This window comes from Tympanuchus pallidicinctus, unplaced genomic scaffold, assembly GCF_026119805.1.
Source record: "Tympanuchus pallidicinctus isolate F22 unplaced genomic scaffold, pur_lepc_1.0 scaffold3, whole genome shotgun sequence".
Lineage (NCBI taxonomy): Eukaryota > Metazoa > Chordata > Aves > Galliformes > Phasianidae > Tympanuchus > Tympanuchus pallidicinctus.
Window position 1 is genome coordinate 86355396 of NW_026294747.1, and position 12735 is coordinate 86368130.

The 12735-nt window shown below is 35.0% G+C and overlaps 1 protein-coding gene across 11 annotated transcripts in view; it reads right to left on the minus strand.

Annotated features, from left to right (window-relative positions):
• Window positions 1-12735, minus strand: part of AGMO (alkylglycerol monooxygenase) — a 179190-nt gene that overhangs the window by 61008 nt on the left and 105447 nt on the right. The window contains exon 13 of one of the 11 annotated variants that reach the window (XM_052695407.1): window positions 12669-12692. The exons of the other annotated variants lie outside the window; for them this stretch is intronic. Coding sequence (XP_052551367.1) covers window positions 12684-12692 — 9 coding nt within the window. The 3' untranslated portion in view covers window positions 12669-12683. Of the gene's footprint in view, window positions 1-12668; window positions 12693-12735 lie in introns of those variants that run through there. 11 annotated transcript variants of the gene reach the window in all.

Genomic DNA, 12735 nt, shown 5'->3' on the forward strand with positions numbered 1-12735 from the left:
TTTAACAGTGTAATTCCAGAAGCTCCTTACAAAAACAGTAATCATACCCAATAAATGCATTTTAATATGGGATTCTTGGATGTATTTTCCATTCAGTTAAACTAAGACAAAGATGGACATCATCTGCCTATTATTCTAACTCTAGTAGTATTTAAAGAGGTCAGATTTTTTTCCTGCCATTTTTACTGAAAATATGTATTTTGCTACACTTCTTCTAAACAGAAGCTAATAACAACTGTGTGGTCTGTCTTAGAAAGATACATAACTTGCCTGTATGTATCACTAAGCTTAAAAGACACATGCCTCCTAAAATGAGGAAGAAGTCAAAAAACGTGAAGTATATCAGAAAAGAATATAAAAGATAACATAGCAAAAGGACAAAATGAACCCATTCTACTTCTCCTGGTGAAGAAAACCAAATTAGGATTATTAATGGCTAAATAAATATTCAGTGGCTGTGAAAAATGGTGTCAAGTGCTAGACTGATTCAGAATAGAAACAGTATAGAAAGCTGAGAAGTACTGTGAAAGAAATACTTTTTTTTTTTAATAATTCTGTTTTAGTATTCTATATTTTGTTTTAACAACAGTAAATTTGGATATACGTATTTAAATAAGGAATAAAAACTAATAACTGATCCATTACAATAATTAAGTTGTAGCATCCCTGAATAATGGTTTGTGATTGCTTTGAATATTCCTGTCTTTACAGCTAACACTCCTTTCCAGTTTTTATTATCACCTTGTTATTCCCATTCTTCCTTCATGATGTTATGGTGACTAAATAATATGTGACTAAAAAATAGCAGCCTTTCATATTTCAATCCCTGACTTCCCCTGAGGGAATGGATTACTGCATCATAATACTGGTATCTGTTTGTTAATGCTGTGGGCTTCATTCAACTTCAAAGAAAGATATTAAAGTCTCGTTTTCCACTACAAGGCAGGTGTATTTTTATTACCTCTTTTTCAAAATTGCTATGACTTCACTTGTGGATATCCCGCCAAAAGCCATTATTGAAAGCTGGACTATAATTGCTAAGGAACATGCAATGTCTGAAGCACTAAACCAGTGTTACTGCAATCCTCCAACAACTGACTGAAACCAAGTGTTACATCATTAAAACTGAATTACAACACACCCATGGCGTGTTTTCCATGTGTGCTATTTTAAACAATAGTAGAGAAAGACCTGGCTATAAATCCACTGATCTCCAATTTGTTCAAAATTCATGAACAATGAGGGCTGTCTGACAGGCTCTCTTGGCTCCATTTTAGTCAGAAACGTCACGCACCATAATTAAATGTCTGTTTGGCTTTTACTGGAGATGGAAATGCTAGCTTAAGTTATAAATTTAAACAACCTGTCATGAGGGGAGACACCACATTTGTACAGTTTAGGAAAGTTTAGCAATTGTAATTGCTCCAGGAAAGACAAATAAACTAATGGAAACTGTTCTATTTCTTAATTGGCTTAGCATAGGAAAAAAATAAGCTAACATGGTTATGGTATAGCTTTCATCTGGATTGGACTGTTCTTTGCTTTGGTAGAAAAACATTAGTACAGCAGTGCTTTCCATCACCGTTGCTTAATTTTCACTGATATTAATTGAAGAGTACGGTGATCACAACTTCTAGGCTAAGAAAGGATGCCAGTGACAAGTGGCAACAAAATATCATGAGTCTTCCAGAAAAGTGCTTAATTCAATACAGCACAGTTCACCCTGATACTATCCAAATGGAAATATTTTGCCATCACACTGGTATGCAGAGGCTATTATAATTTAAGCAAATCCTGCAATTTTTCTACTCAGCTTCAGAAAATTTTACAGTGCCCAGATTCCAGTGGAAAATATTTGATCACTCATATGCTTGGACAGAAATTTGTCACCTGGAATAGAAATCAGGTAAACTTGCCAGCGTCCTTATGCAGACAGGCTCTGCAAATATATGCTAGGCAAGATCTCTGCCAAATAACTTGTGTCTGGCCAATACCACCTTTCAAGTAGTCTGTGAATACCAATTGCCAATAAAGATTCATTATACCATATATAGGTAAATATTATTTTAGTTTTTGCATCTACAGTTTTAAGCTTACACAGTAGCAATTCATTTGCTCTCCACATATTACCTGTCTGCAAGTTTTGGTGCAGTAGCCAATCACAATATTCACACTTCTCACTAGCTACTAAACAATATTCTTCTTTTACTTAAAATAGATCACTGTCAGATGCAAACCTTCCCAAGTTATGTTTTTCTCTAACACAGAAAGTCAGTATTATGGCTATTTTAAAACAGTAATAACACATGCAAAACTTCATGATAAATGTTATAACCATTATCTGAAAGTCTTCCGGCTGCACTTCTTTTCATGAAGCTTCTAATCATGAAGCTAATGGTTCTATAATCCACTGAAATTCAAGTCAATGTATAATGTCTTATACTTCTGAAAGCACAGATAGAGTATTTTTTGCATTAATTAAATATCTCTCAACCTTTCTCCACAGTGAAACTTCAGGACCATTCATTCGGGTATTAATGCTTGAAAATATCATCAAATTATGCACAGGGTGGTAGTCACTAAAAAAAAAATAAGAACACTTTAGAAGGACATTTGTACAATTTAGTTTCTCTGTAGATGTTTGCATATACACTTTTATTCTCATTAGTTAAATATATATATGTATGCATAATCTCCAATTCAGATCAGCTTCCTTCAGAACGCTCTTTAGCTTTTCACAATTGCTGTTATAAAACTCCTCAAGAAGTTAATTTAATTTTCACTTCACTTGACCACTATTATCACCTGTTAGTCCTTCAAAGAGAACAATCCTGTGAATAAATATTAATATTTGATTCTGAAATACATGTCACAGCAATATCATTTAACAATATATTTTTCCATATCATTTTCATGATAAATCAAGTTGCTTTTTCTTCCTTTAATCAGATGTTTTCCACACAGGTTCATCAATTTTTCCTCTCCTTTCTCACCTCAGAAATTCTCCCAATTTCTTTACATCTCACTAGCAACTCAGTTATTTTACGCTCTTTCCTGATGTTTCTTTTCTATATAGTTGGTAGTGTCTATGTTTTCTTGCATATACTAGTCAGGAAAGATAACGGCAAAGGTTTAATTTTTTTTAGCACTCTCATTTCTAAATCTTCTGGTAACTAATTTGTCATCAACATTGTTTACAGCATTCTCACCACTTCATCAATTTGTTCTGCTTTTTCAGATACAGCGCTGGCTAAAGAATAACTATGTCACTGACACATCCTCAGTCAGTTCTCTTTAACAACAGCAAGGCCTGTTTGCACATAGTGTTAGAGCAATCTATCGCAGCATGCAGGGACCAGTTACCAAGGAATTTCATTTTCATGTACTATTAAAAACTAAATAAATACGTTACATTACAGTGAACATATCAAGGATAAATCTGTTGTACATTTGGATGGTTTTCTTTACATAAAAATATTTTGTATACATATTTTTTTCTGAAAAAAATATTGTTTATATCTAGAATAAAGTCTATTTTACACCATTATGTTCAGTTTTGCAGTCATTATTTATATATATCATTTTGCTTAAAGTTTCTCTGTCATTATTTATGGCTTAGATACACCATGGTTTTGTTGTGCAAGCTCTGTCCCTACATTTGTACTCTTCCAGGTAACACTACCCCTAGCACAAACTTATGCAGATTCCATTCTCTTTTCCAAGACTTCTCTTTCACACCCCACCAACCACATTGCAACCTTTCTGATATTTTTCTGTGCCTGACTGTAGGCCTAAGGTAAATAAAATTCAATTATTTCTAGTTGGAAAGAGAAACAATATTTTGCCTTCTTTCTCTGTGAGCCAGATATCATCATCACTGTTTGTCTGCCATCTCTTACTGTTTGATTTCCATCCCTCTTGAGATCACTACATCCAGATGTGCAGATTCTTTCTAAACAACATACCTGACATAAACAATCTTATCACTGGATTCTTATTGAAGACCTTGTCTTCTCACATCTCCAGTAATGCAAATCTGTTTACTAACATGTTTATATGTTACTAATGTTCACAAAGAATGCTTCCAAAAAAGTGAGTGCCTGAGATCCTTTAGACCTTTTATTGAACACTGGCAGTGCTGAAGAAGTATTTTGCTGCTTAAAGTCAAGTCTCTCATTAGTGCATTAAAATAATGAGTTGCAATTGTGGAGTAAAGGTGTAGCAAGAAGCTTCAGGTCCTTCTGAGCAAATGCCAAAAACACCCAAAGAATAATATCCTTATACCAACAAATAAACAGGGGAAAAGTGCTTTTCCCTTTAAATATTTTGAATCTGTGAACAAGAAATATTTGGAAAGCATTTTAAAAAAGTGATCAGCAAGAAGATTATTTTAAATTTGCTTTTCTTACCATATGAATATCATTGTTCGCATTAAAGGGGAATTTATTTTTCATTGATGCTACAAATTTTTTCAATTATCTTAACAGTAAAGGCAAAACAAAGAAGGAAAGCAAGCCAATGAACTACTGAATTTCATCTAATACCAAAGCAATCTAACCTTCCACTCAGCATACTTCAAAGTGCACATACAACTAGAATTTTTCAATTTTTTTTTTCCCCATTAAAATAAAAGGACTAGGTGTTTCATGTATTTCATGCAATGCTAAGCATTATTTTTAAGCTAAGTGGTATGAAAGTGCTGGATGAAAATGAGCTCCAGAGAGCTGGCATTCCTTAAAAAGCACAGTACGTGAACAGTTACACATGCATAATTATATAATTACACTTGATGGCAGCAATAGCACATAGAAAAGACTATTAATACCAGGTAAAATCCACAGAAATCTCTTGAAGATTAATATCTTTTAAAAATACAAAAAAGAAAGGTGACATTTGGGTGCAGAACATATTTTAGTTTTACATTTCAGCATGACAATTACCATGAAAGAAAGGATCAAAGCCAAATGGCACAGCTGGCAGCTTGAGAATAATTTAAGAGGTGTACTGGCAATAGCTTTTTGGTTTCAGTAGGATGGACTGCATTAACCATAATAGGGAAATGATGGTGAAGAAAAGTCATACAGCACTCTTAACCTGGCATAAGTACAGCGTTAGTTGAACCTGTGGTTTTAACTATTTCAAAAAATGTTAAGGGAGAAAACTTACGCTAATGAATATGAATAAGAGCAACATTTCATCTGTACTGGGGACAAAACAATATCCCCAAACTACATTTAGGCTTAAATTAGTGATTTAGGAACTCATGAACAATAGGAAATCTGATAAACTCGTGGCTATGCTGTATCCAACCACTGCTTTTCTATCTTGTCCTGTAGTCTACACAGAAATAATCTATATGCTAAAATATGGATAAATATGTAAGAAGTCAGTGTAGTGGGACTGGATAGATATAATATAAGCAATGGACATGAAGCTCTCTCAATCCTGTAAAGCCCTCTAAAGTTTCACTGTTATAACACAGCAGGAGTGAGATCACAGGAGAAACTTCTTATTGTGTTACCAGTACCTTGGACACAACAAGCTGTGCACTGAATGGGCTGAAGATGATTCATCAGGTCTTACCTCTTTCATTTTCTTCTATTCCATTTTCAACCTCACTAATATGTGATTATGTACACCTTTTTTTCCAGCATGAATAATGTATACTAATAAAATGTAACTTCATGGCCACCAATTTAAAAGTCTCCCTTCAAAGACAAGTTCACATTGGCCTGAAGGCATAACTATGTCCTGTTTTAGCAGATTTCCTTCAAAAAACTGGACATTCAGGAGATCTACCTTTATTTGTTTTGCAAAGTATTAAGCATAGCTTCAACTCTTTACAACTAATCTAACAACACCGCTCCCTTTCTGCAATTTTTCAGGAACTATTTGCATTCTAAAGACTGAAGACTATCTAACCCAGAAACTAAGCCTCTGTCCACACCTGAACATTCAGAAAACCAGATTCTCCACTACCAAATAGATTGTAGGTTCTCTGAAATTACAGGGATATATGACCAAAAGCAGATTTTACAGTTGCAATGTGCTCAGTATATAGCTTAATAGTATTACAAAAGCAAAATAAAATAATGAAGGCCACACAATTTTGTCCACACCAAAGATCATAATAAAACAGCAGAAGTAGTTGACTGGGGAAACTTTAGATGGAATATCCTGCCAAATAGATAATTTTCTATAAGTACTTGGCAGAAATCAGTAAGTTCTTAGAAAATAATGAATAGTACAGTAAGATACTTGAAAACAAAGTTAGAATAATGTATAATTTGATGCTATCCTATCAATATTCTTAACCAGAATAACGCTGTAATGGGAAATATAACTATATAGAAGTATAACATACTGTTATTCAATTGTTTATTGTCATTTGATAGAATTCATTGACAACTATGCACTTCATACACATGTGAAATACATTTGTTTTTTTTGTTTGGCTTGCATAGATCAAATCAACTCTCTTTCAAGTTCTGGAAGGTTTTCTAAGATATTGGAGCCTCTCCTGAGATTTTCTTATTCTAGAACTAGTTATTTATTTCAAGCAAGCTATCAGTAAATAAAGTATAAAAATAGAAACAATCAGGGTATGAAAAAGCTCATCTGGATCCTAAGCTCTAACACTGTACCAACGCTACAACTGTGTTAAAAATTAATGAGGTCTCCTTGTTATTTGAGTATCCCATCTCACCAATGAAGGTCTTAGGTCCTCATGTAGCCACTCAGATGAAACACTATTCTCTCTCTACTCTTATGAGTAGGACAATTTAGTCAAATGGTTCATTTCTTGATATGTGTGATTTTAAGACTAATCAGCTTAGAGTTGCTGATGAAGGAAAAATGGAGAGAGATATAGAGATATATAACAAACGCAGTTAACTGTCAGATTCTGTTTCTTAACCTTCTGCTTTTTGCTTTTACTTAATATTTCACCTTTTTTTTTTTTTTTTTTTTTTTAAAGCCAACTTACATGAAGCCAACAAGAAGAGAAATAAATATATCTAGATTTATAGTCATATACAAATGTGCAGTGAAACCAGGTAATAGATATGGACAAAATACAGAAACTTTCTTCATAAGAGCCTAAAATATTGAAACCAAAACCAGGCTTTTTCAGCTGTGTATTAGCTTCCAATCAGCAAATTAAACAATTTATTCTGGGCATTTCATGGGCTCCACATGAGGATAAACCAAACCAATTCTGTCAAGACAGATGTGATGATTCCCAGACTCTACGCGGGGATTGCTGTATTGTTTTCCCTTAGTTTCAACTGACAACTAGAGCTTTATATGTACTTTTTTCCCATAATACCTATTTCTAGCTTTTAAACATACAAAGTGTTTTGTGTGTTCTACATTTGGGAATCAGTTGTTAAACAGAGCATTTGCTAATCCTCTTTCATCAGGCAATTTTTATTTGGCATTGGCAGGAAAAGGAAATTTTAAAACACTCTCTTTGCCTTGCGTAATACTCAAATATAAAAATAAGTATAGCACTGTTGCTTTCTCTACATCCCCTGATTCTATAAGCATCACAGAAAACAGAATGCATGCAAAGAAAACCAAGTCACTAATAGAAAAATAAATCAGAGCAAAGATAACAGCTTGATTTTATCCTATTGTCTATTGTTCCCTTCATATAACAAGCATTGGCTGGTTAGAATTTAGAATGCAAGTTGTTCATGCCAAAATGCCATGAACCAGTTTTCAATTTCAGGAGTTGTAGTAGACAAAAATATATGCAATTTGTACTGCATTTCTCCTTTCTTCATTAAAAGCTACTGAAAAAAAGTATATAGGCTGTGTAACACAACAACAGTCTAATCATTAATTTTGATAAAATATACTATACAATGCTTTAATTTTTTCTTTTCTAAGTATAGGCATTTATTTGTCTCTTCTGTTCAATATGTTACAATCTGGATCTGTGAGTCTCACAGACATCATATTCCTAAAATGTTAAATATTTAAAGCTACCATATTATGGTTACATCTACAAAGTGGAATGGGATGCTTACAGGAAGAATAATCTTGTACCTTCGTCTCCATCTTAAGACATATAATTGGGTAACCATGGTCTACATGTTCTTTCTACAGTTAGTTTTTTTTCAATTTAAGTCTTGGGAGACTAAAATACCCTAAATGCTTTAAACGCTAGGCTGGTTCTTTGTGGTCACACTGTATCTTCCAAACCCAGATTTATTCCACATCAGAAATAGCTGACTTAATTAAAGCTGTCATCTCCTAAAACCTAAATCAATCCCTCTGCACATCATGTGGAGGATAATATCCAAACTAAGACATCTGCCTTCGTGGACTTTGCAATATAGGTACAGCTTTCCTCTGTTTATTACTGCAACGATTCTCATCTGCCAGTTGCAAAAGTTTTGGTGTCCAACTATCTGATTTCAGCACAAAGTCTACTAATTTGCCATACCAGGTAGTCCTACTAAACACACTCATGCAGGGATATCCCACTCAAGTGGGATAAGTTAATGACAGCCAAACTACAGAGCACACGTGCATGACAGCCATACACAGTAAGGCTGGCAGGCTCCTTGTTCTGGGGTGCTGTGCATGGCACAAGGACATCATTTGATGCATGCATTCAGGAGGTATCTTCCGCCTCTCCCCCACTACATGCACAGGAGAAAATCTCAGCAAGCAAGCCAGCATCTCTCATTCTCAATCATCTTACCCTTCCCTTTGTTGCTTTACATTATGCTATACCTTAAATCATTGTTGAACATAAAACATACAAGAAAGCATAAACTGATTAGTAAGCACTGGCTCTGTCAAAAAACATAAACCTTCTTTGACTGCATTCATGTTTCCTCTACAGAGTCCAAGCCACAAAGGGCCAGCCCTAAGCCTGTCTTTCACTGGAGATTATGACAGCACTGATTCAATAGTGGTGCAGTGTATTTGCACCTCTGTGCAAATACAAATGACTACTTCTACAAACAAGGCATCATCCAAGAGTTCCTTCATTAGAAGCTCCTTCTTAGTTTATTTATTATTATTTATTTCTCTTTGAAGTAAGAGAAGGTAAAAATGAAGGTAAAAATAGTTTTCCTTAATAGTGCTATCTCCATAGGATAAATGTAGGTATGAAACAAATCAATGCTTTTGTTCATTAAAAAATAAAATTGCCAGCTAATACTTTACTATTGGAGTTGAAATTGCACAGATAAACACATCCACTCGTGTGGAGTATCTCAGCTGTCACCAGGGATTTATATGAGTGAAGCAATTCATTGGTATGGAGAAGATTTCTATTATTACCCATGTGTTATGATGTAGAAAAAAAATGCAGTTTGATGAGGTTTGTAGCATTCCTGGCTTTTAGAAAAATTATGCTTTGACTTATGAACAAAACCAGTCTGCAATGTGAATTAGTAACAATGTGTGTGAAATGGCACAATTTGATCTTTATAAAGACACTCAGATGCATAACTGAACATTAATAATCTCATTTGGCATGACTGTTATCTTTAAAATGCATACAGATACAAGCCAATCCCTAACTGCTCAGATGGGTCAGAAAACATTAGAAATTTCAATATGAATGCTATTTTTTTATTCACCTGTTCAGCAGAAGCTGAAAGTGAAATGCAAAATTGCCAGACAGTATATGTGAATATGTATTTTCTATGTTCCAAATACCACCTTTGCTTCATCTTTGACTACACACTTCTGATTTCCATTAAGTATGACTACCTCCTTGTCTTGTTGAGCAATTAAAGTGACAAAAGTAATAGCAGATGCCTCTTTCATATTTAAAGCTACAGCATGCAGCCCATAGCTTGCATTTTATTACAACCAGTCTACATTGAGTAATAATTGCAAGGTAATTGAGAAGATCCTGATAATAAAACACCAGTTTACCTTTTTTTTCAGACAGAATAAATACATAACCCAATCGAGGCTTCATTTCAATGACACATTAGATAGTTTCCAACTTGTCCTGATTTTTGTTTTATTTTATGATTGTAAATAAACCCTGGAAAATTCCTTCCCCGATTTTACCACCTGAAACTGCAGCTGTTGGCTGACACTATCAAAGCCTCGCAATTCCGAACTCACGTGCAAATCTCATCAAGTGCAGACACTTCTAATTGATTCCAGAAGTTTTTCTTTTGCTAAGATCAGCGGCAGAAGAAGAATAATGAGCAGCTTTCAAGCAGAGGGGGGAGGGTGTTGAGCTCGGGGAGTGGAGATTTTAAAAGCTCCAGCTCAGCTGCTCTGCCAGAAATGCGGAGCAATTTTACGGTCAATTGGCCAGAGCATCTGGAACTATACATCATAGTCTGTAGTTGATGGTGGTGAAGCCGACTCTCAAACTGGCTAAGTCTAAAATCAGTAACGACCGCTGTCACACCTAAGTGGAAACGAACTTAATCTACTGCCAGATTTTACTGTGACTTTTTCTAAGGGACATTATTCCCCTTAGAGTAGTTGTCAGGAATATTAAAAGTCCAGTCAACTGCATGGTATTGCAGAATTTTCTCAATGAGGCTAACATAGAAAATACAGATTACAACTCGTGTTTATTTAATTCCATGTGTGTTGACAAGGCTTTTTATCATGAGGTAGTAGTTTCCTTCCATTACTTTGAAAATACATTTCAGATATACCATCCAATCTAGTTAGGGCACAGAGACTGCCTAAATGCTGAGGTTGTAAATCATAGCATAGAGCATGGAGCTTTCACCTTAATGGAAACCAAATATAGGATATGCTGCACTTTGAAATGTGGCACAGATGATCATAATGAGGGACCAAGGAAAAAATGCTGCAGAGCAGAAAACTATCAATGTGGAAATAAGTTCTTATGAGTAAATGTTTGTTTTAAGTCAGTACTCATAAGTCAGGTTACTGACACTGGGAAATTACACTAAGAAACAAGTGAGGCAACAGCAAGCCTTTGTATAATGAAAAGAGAAGTAGTGTGGTGATATATCACGTTAAGAGGGACTGCTGTGGAATGCAGAGTATAGTGCAAATCAGTTCTTTAATAAAGAGATATTATATATTTCATCCAGACAAATTAGCTGACACACTCGTAAGAAATACAAGAATTGCATCAAAGACCAGAGAAGCAGTCCATTTGGTACAGAACACTGTCTCCAAAAACATTTGGAACAGCTGCATCTGCAGAGTTTATGTACTCTGGTGGAATAAATAATTCGACCACAAAGAAGCTCATTTTTGCCTTCATTAGTTAAGGGCTGAATTATAACCTGCTGCACAAGACTCTATGTATCTTCCAGTGTTGGTTATTTTTCTAATGCAACGCACGCCCATACAAAACAGAAAAGAAGTACTTCATTTAACATTTCACACAGGTGTACATCCTCTCTTTTTCTTTCTTTTCTTCAGTGAAAGTTGTCCCAGATCTTAATCCTTCCTGCCTGCAAGTAAATACATGACTGCTGTTGATTTGGTAGCCATGCAGCAAAAGTATGCAGAAATAGTCTGAGTGTACAAACTATTCTCAGATAAAAAGAAAAAAGAAAAAGAAAAGAGAAAAAAAGAAAGCAAAAGATAAACAGGCACAACAAAATAGACATTTACATTTCTCATTCCAGCTTTCTTCACTCCCATTTCCTCAGCTTATGAGTCACAGTAGTGAGCTACAGCCGCTATGGAAGTTAGGAATATGGAAGTTATGGAATATATTTCAGACAAGAGATCCAACAACATGTCAATGGCTCTCATTTCTTCTTGCTCCTCATTACACTACTGTCAAATAACAGCCAGTGCTTCACCAAAATCAGCTCATGGAATATGCTGACTGATGCCAAACCAGAGAAGATAGATGGAAATTCTTTCAAGAGGTGTATCATCATCACAAATTTATTTTTACATATTGTGACTGTTGAAATGTCACATAACTGAATGTACAAGTTATGTTTTCTGCTACCTCCAGGTGGTTAGGAGACTCCAGACTCAGTCTGACAGAAAAAAATTTGGCAATATTAATGCACACGATCATCACATTACACAGACATGAAATAGTCGGCCTACAGAAAACTCACTAGCACGGGATATGGCAGCAGAGAGCCTTGAGAAGACTTGCATTGATTTCTCAGCTTACTGTCTATATCCAGTCAAATATAATATCTCTATCATCAAAGTGTTCACGGAATTCCATCCCAGAAAGAATTCTCATGCAATCGAAAAAGTTCTTCAAACTTCTATGCCTTTTTTTCTAAAAGCCAATCAACCAAAAAACAAAGCAACAACAAAGCCTACATCTTTTGCTCAAGCATATAAAACATACACAGCACAAGGAACAGAAAATGCACGCTGAGAAATGTGTAGGGTTTCACGTCCCACAAGAAAAAAGATTATTTTTTTAACTCTGATAACTTGGAGTTATTGTCTTCTTTGGAAAAGGAAAAAACACCAGGAGAGATCTCTCAAGAATATGTCTTGGAAGGACTTCAAATACAACTGAGCCAAGACTGGTAACCACATTACTTAATACAGAATTTCAAAGCATGGACAGATGCAATTCTGTGGCTATTGGAGTGCGGATACAATAAACAATTATACAAAGACTGTATCTTTACCAAAATAAGCAGTTCTTTCTTACCTGCCTCTAGCTGCATTTTACTTCTGTGGACCTCTGTATTAGGGAACTTTCTTTATTCCAGAGGATGTTAAATCACCTAATTTATATGAAGATAAATCTTCGGCTGCATCAGTCAGAGC